Source organism: Ciconia boyciana, chromosome 4 (genome assembly GCF_034638445.1).
Source record: "Ciconia boyciana chromosome 4, ASM3463844v1, whole genome shotgun sequence".
Lineage (NCBI taxonomy): Eukaryota > Metazoa > Chordata > Aves > Ciconiiformes > Ciconiidae > Ciconia > Ciconia boyciana.
The window spans coordinates 48,032,353-48,051,677 of NC_132937.1; the positions used below are offsets into that span (position 1 = coordinate 48,032,353).

The window sequence follows — 19,325 nt, forward strand, 5'->3', positions numbered from 1 at the left end:
TGAGACAATGAATTGGCCAGCTGATTGCAGGTGACAAACTACTCTTTTGGCCCTTGATAGAATATGAATTGTGATACAGTGTTGTGGTTTGATCCCAGCTGGCAACTAAGCATCACCAGCCGCTCACTCACACCCCCCCCCAGGCTGGGACAGGGGGAGAGAATCAGAAGGGTCAAAGTGGGAAAACATGTGGGTTGAGGTAAAGACAGTTTAACAGGTAAAGCAAAAGCTACACACGCAGGCAAAGCAAAATAAGGAATTCATTCACTCCTTCCCATCAGCGGGCAGGTGTTCAGTCATCTCCAGGAAAGCAGGGCTCCATCACACGTAATGGTTACTTGGGAAGACAAACACCATCACTCCGAACATCCCTTCCCTTCCTTCTGCTTCCCTCAGCTTTATATGCTGAGCATGACATCGTATGGTATGGAACATGCCTTTGGTTAGTTGGGGTCAGCTGTCCCAGCTGTGTCCCCTCCCAGCTTCTTGTGCACCCCCAGCCTACTCGCTGGTGGGGTGGGGTGAGCAGCAGAAAAGGCCTTGACTCTATGTAAGCACTGCTCAGCACTAACTAAAACATCCCTGTGGAATCAACACTGTTTCCAGCACAAATCCAAAATGTAGCCCCATACTAGCTACTATGAAGAAAATTAACTTTATCCAGCCAAAACCAGCACATATCGGAACTTCAGTGACGACCAACCACAGTGTTGTATTCTACCACCTGTATTTTCAGCCAGATCTGTCCTCTATATATGTAGTTGCCTCTATCCATGCAGTATCCTCTTTCCAACTTCTTCACCAAACAAAGCAACTGTGTAACTTCTGCCTTACCTCAAAACTTCAGTAATGACTAGAACAGACATGTCTGGATTTATGGAAAATGCATTATGTAATGTGTGTTGAAGCTGAGTGAGGGGAAAAAAAGGAAAACAGAAGAAAAAACAGGGCTGTATTTGAAAGAACATACTACAGATTGAAGAAAGGACCCTCGTTATCCTACAGTTTAAAGAATAAGGTTACATTTAGAGGAAAAGATATTTTCATGTTGACTTGTTTAGCAGAGAACTAATTATCTTTGCTGGATTTAATGGATAAAATTAGTAGTTTTTTTGCTGGTTATGTGTTCACAGCTACAAAATGTTTTTACCTAAATGTGTGCGAGCAAAAATCCAAGACTACCACATTTTGACACGAAAAAGAATAAGGTACAGGTTCCGCAAATTTATACAACAGTTTGGCCAATGCAAAGCTACTGCCAGAAACTTGAAACTTAAGTATCTTATAAATCTGGAAACCCTTCAGTCTGCCTTCTATTCAGAGGTTTTTGAAGTAAAAGAACCTGGTGGAGACCCTTCTGGAGAGGAAAGTTTTGCAACCATTGTAATAACTGGAAATGGTGGAATTCAGTGCTCAAGAGGAAAACTTAAAGACTGTGAGAGACTGGCAGAGCAGGTAATTTCTTTTATTATTTTAATGATTGTGCAGTTTATCATGTAGCAGAGTGATTAGCTTATGCTAGAAGTTCTGATTTACCCCAGGTAAATTTGGTAGGTAAATTTTACTTCACAGTGATGATACAATTTCTGTATGGCTGAGGCTTACAGAAATGTATTGACTTAAACAGTGCAGGACTTTAAAATTAGTTTGTTATTGAAATATTAGAAGAAAGTCAGTACTTAACATGTAATACTTTTGTGCTTGACAAATGAAAAATTCGGTGTTGGACCTTCATTACTGTAAAAAAAAAAATCAGTGTGGAAAAGTAATGACGCTGGCCCCAGGTATAAGTAAAATGCACAAATCCTCAAGTTCTCCTTGAAAGCAGGGTTTTAAGGACTCCAAAACCCAGGTAAATTTCCCTATACCTCTTTCCTGCTGCAGTTAGACTCCTACCAGTGTCTGAGCTAGCAGATGTAAAGTAACATTTCTGTGACTGCGGAGTCCATATACTCTTTGTTCAGGAATTAGATGCTAAATGGTTCCAATAAGTGCTAGTAATCATATGCTGTTGCATTTTTATTTATCAGTATTATTTATTTTGTGTGTGATTTCCCAGCGTGACTATTCATTTTGTCAAATTTACCAGAATCTGATACAAACTCATAGTATATATTGAGAGTGTGGGAATTTTTCAAAGGTAAAATTAAGGGCAAAGTGGAGCACATGTAAGTTTTCCAAAATAATTGCATCAGTTAGTTTGGTAGTTGTGATGCATAATATATAGCAGTCAAGACCAAACTACAAAAGGTTGTATTTTTACAGTGTGCTATAATGATTTGTAAAAATGCTGGTTTTTTGGTAATACTTAACAAAAAAAGAAAATCTGATTAGATACCCAGATTTTTAAAGTGTGCTTTTCTTAGAATATTTGTAGATTAACGTTAGGTCCAGTTACCTCATTCATAGTTGTTATGTATCAGCCCTCTGCCTTTCCTAGGTTGCCTGTAAGTGCCAGTTGCTCTGGCAGGAGCTAACATAAATGTTGGATTTTGCAATTTCTAGTTTTAGATGTACAAAATTTATGCATGCTATGCTGTTTGGGCTTGGCAACCAAGCCTTTAGTAAGAGTAGTGTTTAAACTGATTGGATTTCCTATAGAGATTGCCAAATTATTTTTTCATAATTAATAACATTATCATCCCACTTACTGACAGAGACACAGTGTAGGCTGCATGTATTTTCACTGGTACAGAAACGTGTTTATAAAATTGGTTATGAAAACTTAATAAATGAATAAGGCTGCTTGTAAATGAGATCATGACTCTTGTTTCAGCAAACTATACTGATGAATCTGTATTAAGATATTGAATTGAAACAAAATTTTTTCTTTTTTGAAGGCAGGAATGACATATGTGGGGTAGATTGTGAAGAAATTTGTTTTGCCAGTTCACATTTCCAACAACCAGATGAACAACTAGAGCTTCAGGGACTTCAGTGCATTTGAGCTGATTCTGATTTATTCTAGCTGATACCCACTGAGTCTTACAGCCTTGATTATTACACCTGTTCCTATATTAGGATATGCTTGCAGCCATATAAATGGGGTATTCTGACTTGAATAAAATCTATTTGCTTTGGAAGAATAATTTTAGATAGATAAATCTACCTTTATTTAAGGATGTTACTTAGCATCTGAAGTTCTACAGAAAACAAAACAAAGTATGATTTATATGACATTGTAATTTGACTTGTGAAAGACTGAAGGAAGTGGTACAGAATATCATAGTATCAAAAACTACCTGAACTTGCTATCAAAGGAAAATGTCTTGGATTTCCCATGTAATTAGGATCAGTGCTTCAAGTTACCTAGTCAGTGATGACCATGGATGATAGCAGAACCTTCTCTTAGACCTTTCTTAATTCATACTACATCTATCTCTTTGGTAGCAGATTTTGCAGCTTCTATCACTCTGAACAAAGCCATGACATTTTGGATTGTTAACAGGCTTTCTAAACCTCTTTAATCAGGATGCTAATAATAAGTTCTCAAAAAAAAAAAAAAAATCCCTCCCCAAAGATTAATCAAAATGTTCCATTGTTAATCCTCACAAAATACTACAGAGCAAAGAAATATCTACAATAAAAAAACCCGAGCCTATATATGGATATTTCCATTCACGGTTCCTGGATCTTTGTGCATTTTTTAATTGATGCTCCTAGTGGTGGTCCCATAAACACAAAACTCCTGTCTTTATTTGTAATGGCACGTTCAAGGTTTTATGATCCTCTTTGTTGCTACCTTACAAGTTCAGAGTTGTAGGAATTCTAATGCTGCAAATAGGTGGGGTTTTTTAGTTGCTATTTATTACTGACATTTAATTGCTGTTATTACTGACATTATATAACTAATATTTATTGCAGGATTTACAAACATACTGTGATTTTCCTGATATCATTGATGTCAGCATTAAACAAGCAAGCCAAGAAGGCTCCAGTGAGAGAAGAATTGTCACCATTCACAAACAAGACAGCAAGAATCTGGTCTGTTTACTTTTCTTGCTGTTTTTTCAAATAGGTGTTGCTTTGAGCAGACTGTGTGATTGCTGTGGTATTTATACTATTGTATAACCAATTACCATGTTAATTAAGCATGAGGTAAAACTAAATGCATTTCAGCGGTATAAGCGGCGTATCACAGCACCAAAGGTCTTTTGCATTCAAAGCTCTGTGCATGGACTGAAATAGAAATAGGCATTTATAGCTGAGGGTGATATCTGATAATGCAGTTTGGTTCTTTTCTTTATTGGAGTCTTAAACCTGACTGTGGTTTTAGCTATCGAGCATACTGTTTCCATGCTGCCATGGTAAGCTGTCTGCCAGTGACCAACACATTGAAAAAGGCTTCAAAATGCTCTGAAGGAATGATGATACACAGAAAATGAGTATTGGGACAAAATTAATGTCATTGCTTTTGCTGTTTAAAATTCTTGGAAGAAGATCTTAAAAGTATTTTATACACTAATGTAAAAAGTTAAATTGTTTCAGTTTGAACTCAGCATTGCACCTGAGTCAGGCTTTCCAGCAGGTATAACTGTCACATAGGTGTCTGGTGGGTTGACCTTGGCTGGACGCCCGGTGCCCACCAAGCCGCTCTGTCACTCCCCCATCTCAACTGGACAGGGGGAGAAAACATGACAAAAGGCTTGTGGCTTGAGATAAGGACAGGGTGAGATCACTCCCCAATTACTGTCATGGGCAAAACAGACTCGGCTCAGGGAAATTAGTTTAATTTGTTGCCAATCAAATCAGAGTAGGGTAATGAGAATTAAAGCCAAGTCTTAAAAACACCTTCCCTCCACCTCTCCCATCTCCCAGGCTCAACTTTGCGGAGGGCTGCAGGGGAATCTCTGCTCTGGTGCCTGGAGCACCTCCTCCCCCTCCTTCACTGACCTTGGTGTCTGCAGAGTTGTTTCTCTCACATATTCTCACTTCTCTCCTCCAGCTGCTGTTGTGCAGCAGTTTTTTCCCCTTCTTAAAGATGTTATCACAGAGGTGCTACCATCGTCACTGATGGGCTCAGCCTTGGCCAGCAACAGATCTGTCTTGGAGCCGGCTGGCATTGGCTCTATTGGTCATGGGGGAAGCTTCTAGCAGCTTCTCACAGAAACCACCCCTGTAGCCCTCCCCACTACCAAAACCTTGCTATGCAAACCCAATACAAGGTGTTTCTTCCTTTATCTTCATGGCTGGTCTGTGGGCCTTCATGGCTCCCCATCTGAGGCATTTGTGTGACCAGAAAGCTTCCTTCTCTGTGTATGTGTTAAAAAGCTGTGTACGGCTTATGTACTTCTTTTCTGTAAAAATAATTTTTAAAAATTCTGAAAATATTTCAATAAGCATTAACTAGTTTTATTGTCTCTCTAATGGTGCTTTTAAAAAAAAAAGGCATATGGTTTATTTCATTTATAGTAGAATTGTGATTCACATTCATTTCCTGCATTAATGGCACAGAATTAATGACCTGTTAAGAACTCGAAATTTTTTCAACGCTTTTTATTGAAACGTGAGAGTAGCTGGAATATCTGTGATGTGCATCTGTGATGCTGAGAGCTTAACTGTATTTCTGATTGGTGGAGGAGGCTTCCTTAATCTTAAACCATTAAAATTCTCTTTAAAAATTTTCAATAGCAGTAGTTAGGTACTTGACTGCATATGCTTCTGCAGGTAAAAGTGACTTTCCAAGAGCTTGTCTAAAAAAGCTACTGAAGAGTAAGGCAGAGTAGGAAAAAGTGCAGTAGCTGCTGTTCTGTGTATGATTTGTGTGTGGATGCTTTACACACCAGAAGCAGCTGATGTGTAAATTAGGATTTGTGATTTAGTTTAACCTGTTACACAGTTAGTAGAATTCATTATAGAAATGTAGTTTACACAGTTTTAGGATACATAGATTGATTTAAAATGGCTGGATTTCTAGGTGTGTTGTTTGTGTGGGTTTTCCAATCATGTTGAAACAGCTGGAAATATAGTTGTTTCCAGGCCCTCTTTTAATAAGGAGTTTGAAAACTCCAAACAAATTCTTGGCACATGATTAAAAGCACCAGCTTTTTTATTGCTGTCTAGCAAAGAACTTGCCAAGGAATTGTGTTAAGCCACTAAGTGTGTCCCTAGTGTCACGGGCAAACTTGTGCAGCACGTACTAAAGCCTGTTCTGTTGGGCTATGCTACTGAATGAAATCTAGTGTGACTCTATACGTGGTAGCGTAACACTCCTTTGTTGAAGTAAAGACAGTCTTTAATGCTCTCATACAACTGTCAAAATATTAAGAAAATATAGATAACTACATAAAAATAGACTATTTTCCTTTATTGGCAGTAATAAATATGTTGTTACAGATTGATTTAATTTTGCCCTGCTCTTACCTGTTCAACGTATTCTGCATACACCTTTTCCACACCCCGTTTTCCTTTGACCACATTATTCTTCTCCCTGCTTCCATCCATTGCACCTCTCTTCATAGTAGTTAAAGGTCAGCTTCTATCTGTGATCCAGCTCAGGGTGCCAATTTTTGCTGACTACTAGTTAAATTTTCAGGCAGGTACTTTTCTAGAGATTTTTCTTTGCAGCCCCCTAAATCTTTGATAAGTGAAGGCTTTTCTTTAGGAAAAATAATAACACTGTGATGCCAGCGCAGTAGGTGTCTGCCGTGCTGAGTTGTATCTACTCAGTTTTTCCCTTTCAAATGTTCCCTTTTGTCAGCATTCCTCTGCTTTTTCATATACTTAGAGTAAGAGGTTTTTTAGGGAAGATTTATTTGGTTTAGGTTTAATTTTGAACATTGAAGATTGCTAACAAGTTTTGGGTGGCACTAGGAAGGTAGAACTATACAAACAGTTAAAAACAGTATAGGTATCTTAGATGTATGTGTATATTTATATCTTTTATACCATTACCATATCCAGGAATTTTGTGTTGCCTATTAAAAACTGAAATTCTCATTCTCTCTCTCTCCCCCCCTCCCCTTGTCCCCTGGCAATTTAACAGGAGGCTGAATTTCAGTCCTTAAGAGAAGCTCTCTCCTTTGTATCATTAATTGACGGATATTACAGATTAACTGCGGATGCTCACCATTATCTCTGTAAAGAAGTAGCACCACCATCAGTCCTTGAAAATATCCAAAGCAACTGCCATGGACCAATTTTGTAAGCAATTTTTTTAGCAATATAACAAGGTGATATTATTGTTGAAAGACGAACTTTAGTTGACTGTGAATCATGATGGACATCTTGAAATGTGTATTTATTAACATTCATGTAACATAAAATGCTTTACATTTTTCCTCTTATTTTTCACTTTGCAAAATACAATGCCTTCTTGACGTGTTATAAAAAATAAATGGAAAGATTCTGGTTTTAATTTTCTTCCCTTAGAATTCTTTTTTTCTTCAAGTGAGACAGGCAGCAAAGTCATGATGCTGATTTTACAGAATTATAGTTACTACCATGGCAGCAACAGACAGTGTCATAGACAGAGGATCTAATGTTTTCACTGGAGCCTCTAGCAGTTACATTATCTGAGTGCCAAGGGGAAGAAGGCAAATTCAGATAACACTCTCCTCAATATTTGAGCAAGGATTGTAGTAAACTGCTAGCCATATAAACTGGAGGGTTTTTTTTGTTTTTAAGGAATGTTGTCTCCTTGTTTGCTTTCTTTGTTGTTCGTTTTTTTTAGAGGAAGAATTTAGTACTGTCATTGAATTTTTAAAAATTTTTTTAATAGTTCATATAGTATTGTTTCTTGTTTGCAGAAGCACACATGGGAGCTTAGAAATGTTTTGTTGGGCAGAATAAAATGGATATTTGCTTTAGCTACAGAAAGCTTGAAAGCTGATATATGCAAGATATATCAAGTTGCATGAAACTAGCACTGTCTACTCAGCTAATACAGAACAGTTCTGTAAATTCCCAGACAGAAAGAGGATAGGTGCTATAACCTTCAGAAGAGGTGAAGGAGAAGGATGCAGACCTATATAGTTCTAATCACATTTCTTGCACTAATGACTAATGCTGTATATTGACCTTTATTTAGGACTGTTTAGAAGGATGTGCAATGAGTCTGGACCTTTCCAAGCCATTCTATTCCTCATTCCCTGAGATGGATAGAAATAGTTAGCAAGGCTTGTTTAAGAGGAAATTGTTCTTGTAGTAACAAATGATGTTTCATTTCAGCTCCTCTTTCCTGTTAGCCCTTTCCCAAGTTAAACCTACCTTTTTCACTCACACAAATATTTTGCTAATTTTAGCTTATTTATTAGGCAGTTTTATTACAGCTTCTTCCATAATGGATGTTGAAAGTCATAAGCCTAGGATAATATACTTTTTTAGGCTGTAAGATTTCTTATCAAATAAATAATTGTGGCATTTTCAGTATTAAGAATTTTTAATATACTGCTCTCTACATAAGCAGCTACCCTGAATATTGGAAAATAAAGGGACAAAAAGATTAACTTAAAGGAAGCTGTAAAACCTGAGAGTTTGAATTGTCGTTGTATTAGATATCTGATAATAATGCTCATTGGCCAAACTCTGATGTTCCTGGATTTTGAAATTATGCAATATTAAACTTTTTTTTTTACTGTAGCATGGACTTTGCTATCAATAAACTGAAGAAAGCGGGTAATCAGACTGGTTTCTACGTTCTTCGTTGCAGCCCTAAAGATTTTAAAAAATACTTCCTCACCTTTGCTATAGAGGTTTGTATTCTGCCTTAGTACCTGTATAATCTTTATTGTGTTACAATAATGAGCCTGGGATGTCCAGCAAATGATTCTGAATTTTCTCTTCTGAGTGTTTGTCTGATGTGTATATTCTGTAGCTACTTCTGTCAGATTGGCCAACTTTCAGGATCTTGTGAGAAACATCAAAATACTTGTATGGTAAAGAATTGCTAATGACACATACCATATGCCTAGGGGAACAAGACAGCTGGAGGGAAGAGAGCTTGAGAGTCCTGTGGATGGTGACATGGCTCTTGGGACTGTAGTAAATGTTTGGGTGGTGGAGTGTTTTGGGGTTTTTTGCTTTGTTTTGTTTTCTAAGGTTTGGGGGTTTTAGTTGGATTTTTTCCTGGGATTTCTGCCCCTTCCCACTTCCTCAATAGGGCTTAGTTAGACTGAGTACACAGCCTTTGGTGATCTGAGAGTGTCTCTCCTTCACAGGTTCTTCTGGGTTTGGGTCCTGTCCCCATCCCCAGTGCTGGGCCTGCCAGATTATTTGGCAGCTGTTACATCAACACAGGTCTCCTGCTGGGTATCTGGTATTAGCTAGAGTGAGAGTCACCCTTGAAACGCCTGCAATTCTTATGCAGCTAAAGAACCAGATGTACCTCTCCTCTGTGAGATTGCAGTTAGTGATAGTACAGTACTTCAGTATTTCTGTTACATAATTGCATGATCTTGTTCCAAGGATGGGCTTCTCCTTTAATTAAATTAACAGATCTACGTTTGGGTTTTTAACTAGGGAAGGTAATACATGGGTTTTCCTGCTGGTTTGCAGCAAGCTAACAAGTTCGTTAAATACTGTCAGAGATAGGTACATCACTGAAAATGACAAAATACTGTTGATGTGTGGATGGAAAAGTAAACAGCTGTTTTAAGATCAGTTTCACAAAAGTTCTATGTCCAGTCAGTGAAGTGTGTTTGATAGGGAATTTTTTAGACTACGAGATCAGTCCCTGAGCAAGCTTAGAGAGTCAAAGTCTGAGAGTCAAGCTTGTGAGTTAAGCCTGCCATTAACTGATCTAGCCACGTTTGGTTGGTTGGTTGGTTTTTTTTTTCTTGTTCTGATTGTTTCTGGGCAAGCCGTTAGAAAGCTTTTGAGATTCAGAATTTGTTGGAACACTTTCCGCAGTGTTGATGTGAAGGACCATGAAAACACTATTAAGAGCTCCTCTTGCTTAAAAATGTTTAATGGGATCTTTTCAAGACTCATTGTAAAAATAATTCAGTGCATATTGAAAATCTGTGCTAGGAACTAATTGTTTAGAACTGTACCGTAGATGACAGATACACAGAAGAGCTGAGATCTCCAAATGCTTGCCAAAGGAACACTGAACATGAGCATTTGGGCTATTGCTTACAACAAAATTTTGTTTTGATATTACCCCATGTAAGGGTGAAGAAGCTTTCTTTACCAACTCTGAAGGATTTTTCCTAGGATCCATTATCTGTTTTCTCAGCTCCATCTTTGCAGATTTTGTAACATTTGTTTTTCTTAGCATCAGCATACTAATTCCAGTGATGGGAGTAGAATCATGTTTTCTCAGAATCAATATTACATAGTGAGAACAAAATAACAGATTATAGTAATATTTTGCTGAAGCATTCTTTCTTTAATTAGCAGAGTGCTATACAATTAAATAAGCTTTTAAGTACTAAGTATTGATCAATTTTGTTTTTAATGGAAAAATCTCTGCAGCGTGAGAATACCACTGATTATAAGCACTGCTTAATTACGAAGAATGAGAATGGAGAATATAATCTTAGTGGAACCAAGAGAAGTTTTGGTAATCTTAAGGATCTGTTGACCTGTTACCAGACAGAAACTGTCCGTTCAGACAGCATAATTTTCCAGTTCATCAAATGCTGTCCTCCAAAACCAAAAGGTAAGAGAAAGATTATTTCTAAGCAGAAGGATTTCCAACTTTTAGATTAAAGATTTAAGAATAAGTTAACATTAAATGACTCTCAGGTAGGTAGATATATATATATATATATATGTTTGTGTGGGTGTTTTTAAATTTCGCTGACCTATTTGTTCATCATCTTAGTCATAGTTTTCAGTCCTAGTGTCTGCCAAATTTTACTTGGTTATAAGATGGTCTTCCAGAAAGAATCATGGTAGCCAGTTTCATGATTAGAAGCAAAACTGGTTTCTTAATTGCAGTGCATTGTGTGCAGCAGCATGTCTTGAGAAGGAAAGAGCCATTAAATGTATCATTTCACACTGAAGATAGTTCCATAAGCAATGTAAGCAACAATGCCGGTGAATTTCTTTCATTGTTTGTCGTCATCTTAGCTGAATTATGCCAAGGCTGCAGTGTGATTTCAGCTTCTTTTTAACACTGAAAAATACGCACGGAATAGAGCTCCTGCCTGAGGAGTGGGGTTTTTTTCTTGAATTAACATTAAAGGTTTTTGCCTAGCTTTGATATTTGTAATATCTTTCCCCTTTATGAATTCTGATAACGTCTGCCCTTTTTGCTTATTATAAGTAGTACTACTTAGAGTTAATATTAGTTAGTCTTTGTCTCTATCCAAGTCCTTATTTAAACAAAAACGTGAGAGAACAGACTATTTGATATCACTTTTACCTCTCTCAAATTTGATTTAAATTAGCCAATGGATTCAAAAGCTTAGAAAAGATTTGACAAGTAAATACATATGCACATTACAGAGAATAATTTTGTAACCTTATTTCCATTGAAATCAAACAAAAATGTATATGCATCAGAATTATGAATTATGGAATAAATATAATTGCATATACCCATAAATATGTACCTATCAGCTTTAGTTTAACTAAAAGACCTGCTCTACTTTGTGGAGAGCCTTTTTTCAAAATCACTCAAAGAATAATTGCTCTGTTAAACATCAGACAGTGAGGATCACTAAAGTTCTGCTGGGGCAAAAATATGTAAAAGCTTTAAAGAGGCATCAGAAAGATATGCACATCTTTAACAGGATGACTTCATAATATAAAAGAAGAAGGTGACTTACATACCCTTTTTCCATCCGTGATTGTTATTACAAATACAGCAGAAGTTAAAATGTGAAAGGAGGCAGGAATATTTTCAGAATGTTTTCAAAAGTAGGAGTACTTAAGAAACTTAAGATAGCTGAGTGAACCTAAATGTTTTTGCCGATTAGAAAAAATCAGACTTTGAATCTGTTTAATGAAATACTGCGTGGCTTTTTGAATAAACTGATCTCAATGTGATATCTTCTTTTTGTTGGATTACGAGTTTCTCATTAATAATCCTTCCAAAATAATATTGCTTTAGTTTTATATTTTACAAATTTACTTTGTTTTTCTCCCCCCCCCCCTCTTTCTTCTCCCAGATAAATCAAATCTCCTAGTCTTCAGAAGCAATAGTGTTTCTGATGTACCTTCATCACCTACGCTGCAGAGACACAATAATGTCAACCAGATGGTCTTTCACAAGATCAGGAATGAGGACCTGATATTCGTAAGTCCATTAGTTGCTTCTTCCACTGCAGATGGTTCGTTTAATACACACTAAGTTTTAAAAACCTCAATATATGTTTAAAAGAGCCTTATCTGAGCCAGGAGATTTTGCTGTAATCTTTCCTTAGTTAAGAGTTGTGAGAGAATTTTTTTTTTTAATTTTCCATTAATACAAATAATTGCATTTTTTTAAATAAGAATTGTCCTTTTGACTGCAATTGCAGTTGTTTTCTTTACTTCTAGGGATGTCTAGATACATCTTAATAACAGCAATTCCTTCCTGTCTGGTTCTTGCAGCAAATTATTTTCTGAGATCCTTGAGGAGTCAATAAAAAATAAGCAACAATTTAAGCTGTTTCTGATATAGTTGCTTCCTTGTCCCCTCAGTTCAACTCTAGAGGTGTGCTAGCTGTAAAGATTTGGATATACATTACTTAGGGTGGTTGTTTGAGATCTTTTGCAAAACAGGCAGAGATTTCTGGGTTTTTTCCCCATCTGTGTCCTTCCTGTCTTTTAGGAGGAGAGTCTTGGACAGGGAACATTTACTAAGATTTTCAAAGGTGTAAGGAAAGAAGTGGGAGACTATGGCCAGCTCCATCAAACTGAAGTTCTTTTAAAGGTGCTGGATAAAGTGCATAGAAACTACTCTGAGGTTGGTGTGATTGTTGACTGCTATATAACTTTTGTTCATGCTATGCTGAGGATTATTCTTCTTACAATAAACAAGTATTTGTTATATGATAGAGGGTTGTATGTTGAACCAAGCTCATTCTTGGCCTTGTGACACTGGGCAGATGGATTTGAGACTGACTTTGGGAAGTACACCTATGTACTTTATTTCCTCTCTCCCTACCATCCATCAGAGAATTCAGAGCTACCCACTGAGAGCCAGAGAACAGTTTCTTTGTACGATAGGAGAGGTGGTATGGCTACAGAATTACCTTTACCAGTAAATTCATTATGTACAGATGAGGGACCAACATTTATGGAAAATTACTTTCTTTTCGTAGACTATCTTCAATGTTTTGGAGTCATACTGATTATCCAGTAAAATCAACATTTCACATCAAGTCATAAAAAATCAGAAGTATTTACGCATGAGAAACATTTGCCATATGTAGAATCATCTGTATTCACTTAGACTTTTCACTGTTTGAGTGAAGCTGTGAGCAAACATGAAGTGCCTTTGTGCAAAAACTAATACACTGGTAATATAATTGAGCCAAGACTGTGTGTGTGAGAATTTAATTTTAAAGACTTTAACAAGATGTGGTAGTGTTTAATATATATTAATATAACTTTATATGGCTGTTTATTTTGATTATATAATTGTATCGAATTCCTAATTAATCTAGCTGTTTTTACAGCAAGCCAAGAGAACCAGTCCATTGTTTACTGAACTTTTCAGTTACTTAAGACAAATCTATATGAAAATGTAAGCAAAAAAGGAAAAGACATTTTGGATAGCTAATATTCATAAACAATGTAGGCATACACTTTGGACAGTTGAAAACAGTAAAGAAACTATAACCCATATTTTAATTTTGATAAGGTGGGTAATATACCTACATTCTAAAGTTAAGTGCAAATCAGTTGTTAAAAGTACTAAGAGTACAGAAATACAAATATAGTCACCTGAAGAAAAATGTGCAGATTTTGACCTTGTTTTGTTGGGTGAATAATCAGTACACAAGCAAGTGTAGTTGGAGATGCCACTGAAGAGAATTTAAAAAATGTCTAAAGAAATAAAAGTATCTGAAACCTTCCTGACAAAGTTAGGTAAGGTCTTGCAGTAGCGGATGAGTGATATAATGCTTCGTGACTTTTAACTTAATAATGTGGTATGAAGAAATAAATTGGAAACTGAATAGTGCATTATGAAAGAATAAATTTGAAACTGAATAGTGCATCATGAATTTGTCTGCTGTTTACTTAGTTGACTGACATGGAAGAAAAGAGTCTTTTTAAAATGTGGAGATACACCTGCCTGCAGAAAGAGATTGCTAACCTCTCTGGAATGTGGATTATCCATTACTTAAAAAAAAAAAAACATCCCAAAAAACCCCAACACAAACCTAAACCAGCCACAAACAATGTAAAATATGTTACACAGGGTCTTTGCAATGAGATGGAAGTTTAAATGTTTTTAAAAAACGCACATGGTTTTAATAAATCTATTAGAAATCATGTAATGTTTGGGGGTTTTGTTTTCACTGATATTTATTCTCTCTCTCTAATGTTTTGGGGGGTTGTTTTCACTGATATTTATCCTCTCTCAATCTCTCTCTCCCCTTCCTCAAAGTCCTTCTTTGAGGCAGCAAGTATGATGAGCCAGCTTTCTTACAAACATTTGGTGTTAAATTATGGAGTCTGCGTATGTGGAGAGGAGAGTAAGTAGAAATTAATTATCTTTTTGTACTAATTTTATACAGCTGTCATTAGAGTTTGCCGTTGGTTCTGGGTAAAAGCAGGGGAAAGAAACAAAACAACACAACCTGTCACACCACCTGGACACCCAATATGTGTTCACATTGCAGTAGTATTAGTCTTGGTGTCTGAGAACTAGTTAATATGGTGATAACAAAGAAAATGGAAAAATAGTGTAAATACAGTCAGTGTGAACAGTAACCTCTGTCAATGACTCAGTTGTGTCTGTTCGATCTGAAAATCTTACTTTTGAATCCTTTTGCTGGACTTCTGAAACAACCTTTTGAAATGCCAGAAAAATTGCACCTCTACATTGTATCAACTGTGGTTAGCTAGAAAGGGAATTGCTTGGCTACCCAAGAAAATAATTTACTGTGATCAGAAACACAGAAACTGCCACTCTTTCCCAGCCATGTGTGGATTTTGTAAGCACAAATATAGCGCTTTGGGAAGTTTGATTTAGAGATCCCATTCTGAAAACATGAGGTCCCATTATTTCAACAAAAACACTACAAAATGCTAACAAAGGAAAAATGTTTGCATTGTCTACAGAAGTAGAACATGTTTTCAGTTTAGCTTACTGCATTGTGACTATTCATTAATAAGTCTTTTTTTTTAAGAACACCTGAAATACATTTATAACGTCTTGTAATGAAATCTTGATTTTGGATGGTTATCATATGCTTATGTGTGTGATCTTTGAATATGTGCTGCTGGGTCTCACTTTGACAGTTTTTCCTCTTCATTCAGTCTTTGGGCAGAAATGTCATTTGCCCTAAAACAATTTTTTTTACTGTGATTAGAGATTTGTAACAAAAGGAAGCATTTTATAATAACTAGATAAGCATATTACATAGGCAGCTGCCTGCATTAAGAGAGAAGGAATTTGCAAAAGGAAGGGTAGATTCTGTATGAGGAGTTGCTTCTCTTAGGAGGCTGGAGAAGGCACAGCACCATGTTTGGCCAAGAACTTGTTACACCAGTTTCTTCGCAAAAATGCGCACAAGTGTTTTTTCTAGTTTATTCATTGTACCAGGCACGGGGCATATATATACAATTTCAAGTAGATCAAGTGTATAATTAAAAAAAAAAAATCATCTAAAGATGTATATAGTTACTTATTTCTCCTTTAGATCACAGTTGCCCTCTATAGACAGTTCTATTTCTGAAGGCAGTAGACTTCTACAGTTTGGTAAGAGGCAGTTACTAAGAAATGGGAAGAAAGGCTGTTATTTTTTCTGTGTGTTACACGCTTGATGTACAGATTTGATGAAAATTGCTTCACATAATTGTAAAAAAAAAGTTTGATGTCTATAAAATAAATTTGTTATAACAATCAGCTTATTTGTTATAACCAAATACAATACCAGTAGTTTCCAGTGTCTTTAGAGTCTAAATGAGAAGCACTGCAATGTGAGCATCTTGCAGCTGAAGGCAAGAGTTCAGTCATGCAATTTGAAATTGTATTGAAACTGATGAGGACTGTGCAGTACTATGAAATGGATCTTGTTTCTTGGGTTACTTGCTGGATGACTACATGGAGGCATATGTTATATATATATATATATATATATATACACACAAATTTTTTTTAGTGCACATATTAGTCTGTTCTCAAGAGAAGCATCTTTTGTCAGCAAAGCATGGTATTTTTCACTAAGAATATAGATTGTAAACAACTATGAAGTGAATGACTTGAATGTTATTCGACTCACTACATGATATTGCTGTACACTACTATGCTTTATCAGAAGTTATGTTATTTATTGTGCCTTTCAAGTGAGGGTGGAAGGATGCTCACTGGATTTGTTAAGGCAGAAACCTATTCTGTAAAAAAACTATTAAATCTAGTAATTTTGTGTTTGAGAAGAAAGTAGACGAACTTCCACACCCTGAAGAAGTATATAAAGAACATAGAATATTTGTGGCAATACTCAGATGTCATATAGTCTTGAATTTATAGTTGGTTCACCAACAAGGTATGAAGGAAAGAGATGGGTAGTACTAGAGTAATGAATCTGTCCTGAAATTCCATTATTTGTTGTTGGTTTTAATTGTTACTCTTTTTACTATTTTAAATCAGATATCCTTGTACAAGAATATGTAAAATTTGGATCCTTGGACACATATCTGAAAAAGAACAAAAATGTTATCAATATCTTGTGGAAGCTGGAAGTAGCCAAACAGTTGGCATTAGCCATGCATTTTCTGGTAAGTAGTTTATTCTTCAGTTTTGTTAATGGCAGAATTCAAGTGTTTCAGGCTAATACACGTAGAATGGCTGAGCTATTACCCTACTTCTTGAAACTGTGGAGGGTATTTGAAAATAGGCTGAGTATATACCAGATATTTAGTGGATAGCCAAGGACAGACCTTTGTGTCTTGCACAAAGTGTAATTGAATTTCCCATTCCTTTTTTAATGCTTTATGTTTTAGCGTGAAATAAAAACACATTTCCAATAAAAAATTCCCTCCCCCAGAATCAGTCCTTCCTGGTTTTCCCACCTCAGCTCATGATGGTGAACATAAACTATTTCCTGGTAGTGTTAGTAGTTAACCACTGGGAGGGGAAAACGTTGTACTCTTCAAACTGCTCGTACATGCTTTTTGTGCATTAGGTCCCAACCTTATAGTCTCTTTAATTCAACATAAAGGCCATTATTCAAGACAGGATATGTGATTAGATGAATATTCCCTTTAACAGAGTTTAAATGTTCTTGTATTCATTTTAAATGGATCATACTGATGGATCAGTACTCTTCTGAGTTAACATCTATCAAATAGTTTTAAACTCGAAACTGTAGGTAGGTAGGTAGGTAATTAAAATGAATGAAAATTGGCTAGAAACTATAACTCTGAGAGGAACTGATGAAATGTCTGAGATTTGATCAACTTAATCTATGATCACTATTTTCTTTGCTGATATTTCTCTCATACTGTAAAGTATTGGTTTTTAAATACTGCTTCGACCATACAGTTTTTTTGTCAGTATGTAAAAGATGCATTTCTCTTCCTAGGAGGATAAAGGCCTTGTTCATGGGAATGTCTGTGCAAAAAACATCTTGCTTATCAGGGAGGAAGACAGGAAGTCTGGAAACCTTCCGTTTATAAAACTAAGTGATCCTGGCATCAGTATCACAGTTTTGCCAAGAGACAGTAAGTCTTTGTGTCAGCTTTCTTGTTTAATGCTTCTGACTTAAAAAATAAGTTTGTTTTTTTTTCTGACCACCATCCAAGGTACTTCTGTTATAGTAAGTTCCTTCATCGCTCTGTCACTTCAAAATAATCTCTGCAGTCCTAGTCAGCAGTTTGGAGTGTATCTTCTTTATCAGCAAATAGCTCCAGGAAATAAAGCCACAATTCTCCATTGTGTGAGATTTTTTTTTCCTGCTGTTCTCATTTTCAACTTTTTTTTCACTGGTAGTACTATTAATATGCTATAGTGTACCATGAGTAGGTCTGTTGCATCTGCAGGTAGCTGGTGGACTTAGTATCCTATTATTGATCAAGATTAAGTTGTTGTATTTTATAGGTTGGAGAAGCTTTCAGAACTGAAAGTAACTGCACTTTTGAAAATGCTGCCTGGCAGTTGAAAACCATCTTCAGTGCATTTCTTTGTGAATACCTGAAGCCACTTGGTGATGCTAAGAATACTGGATTATCATCTGCCATTGAGGCTGTTCTAATGCTTAATAAACAGCAAAATTAATGAAATGAAAAGAAATTAAAAGTGTTGCAAGATTGTTATGCTAATGAAACTGAAGTAACCTTACAATTCTTTATCTATTCTTTTTAATAATTTTGGAAAAATTAACACACTTTATATTGGTAATTTTATACATGCCAAAAGAAATAACTCATCTAAGAGACTATAAGCAATGCAGTGCAATTATTTTCCACTGTTTAAACTGTTTAAACTCTCCCTTTTTAAATGAGAAGCCTACAGTAATCTTACAAGATGTCATTTTAAGGAGCTGTAAATCTACATCAGTACAATACTATCTTTTAACTTCTAACTACAATCAGTATCAAAAGATTAAAAATCAAGTAGTATGAAATTCCTCGTTATGGCGCCTTTTGCTGTGCCATAATGTGCCAACCACTAGCAAAGTACTTTTTACTCTTTGCCATCTAGTTCCTTTGTGGTAACTACTAAATCTTGGTAACATTGGGGGAAATATAGAAGTCGGAGCAAAAATATAATCTGGAAATGATGTTAAGGCAGTTTTATAACATTAGGCTTATTTTACAATAAAACTAATGGTCCTCCACTCTGATTAATAAATATTATTTTTGTACATATTCTGTAGGGGGTTTTTTTAGGCAGGAACAAAAATTTGGAAAGGTATTAAAAGCACATTACAGAATGAAATACGTATGTATACTAAAGTAATTTTTACTAAATCAAATATGTTACAGAGTTTTCTGGTTTTATTATTCATCTTAACATGATATTTCCTTTCCATGATTGCACAGTTCTTCTTGAGAGAATACCATGGGTTCCACCTGAATGTATTGAGAATCCCAAACAATTAAGCCTGGCCACAGACAAATGGAGTTTTGGTACTACTTTGTGGGAAATCTGCAGTGGAGGAGACAAACCTCTGAGTGCACTGGATTCTTCAAGAGTAAGTATTACTGGGTCTGAAGTCATAACAGTTCTTGGGACACTTCTAATTTAAAACATCTGCTGTTGTAACTATATCACCATG

At 36.0% G+C, this 19,325-nt stretch overlaps 1 protein-coding gene across 7 annotated transcripts in view; it reads left to right on the forward strand.

The window, feature by feature from the left end:
- JAK2 (Janus kinase 2) overlaps window positions 1–19,325 on the forward strand; it is a 94,358-nt gene that overhangs the window by 58,041 nt on the left and 16,992 nt on the right. For all 7 annotated transcript variants that reach the window (XM_072858729.1, XM_072858722.1, XM_072858726.1 and 4 more), the window contains 11 exons: window positions 1,134–1,455; window positions 3,865–3,984; window positions 6,986–7,143; window positions 8,582–8,693; window positions 10,417–10,603; window positions 12,060–12,187; window positions 12,704–12,838; window positions 14,489–14,576; window positions 16,697–16,824; window positions 17,631–17,769; window positions 19,090–19,241. In XM_072858729.1, coding sequence (XP_072714830.1) covers window positions 1,134–1,455; window positions 3,865–3,984; window positions 6,986–7,143; window positions 8,582–8,693; window positions 10,417–10,603; window positions 12,060–12,187; window positions 12,704–12,838; window positions 14,489–14,576; window positions 16,697–16,824; window positions 17,631–17,769; window positions 19,090–19,241 — 1,669 coding nt within the window. The remainder of the gene's footprint in view (window positions 1–1,133; window positions 1,456–3,864; window positions 3,985–6,985; window positions 7,144–8,581; window positions 8,694–10,416; window positions 10,604–12,059; window positions 12,188–12,703; window positions 12,839–14,488; window positions 14,577–16,696; window positions 16,825–17,630; window positions 17,770–19,089; window positions 19,242–19,325) is intronic.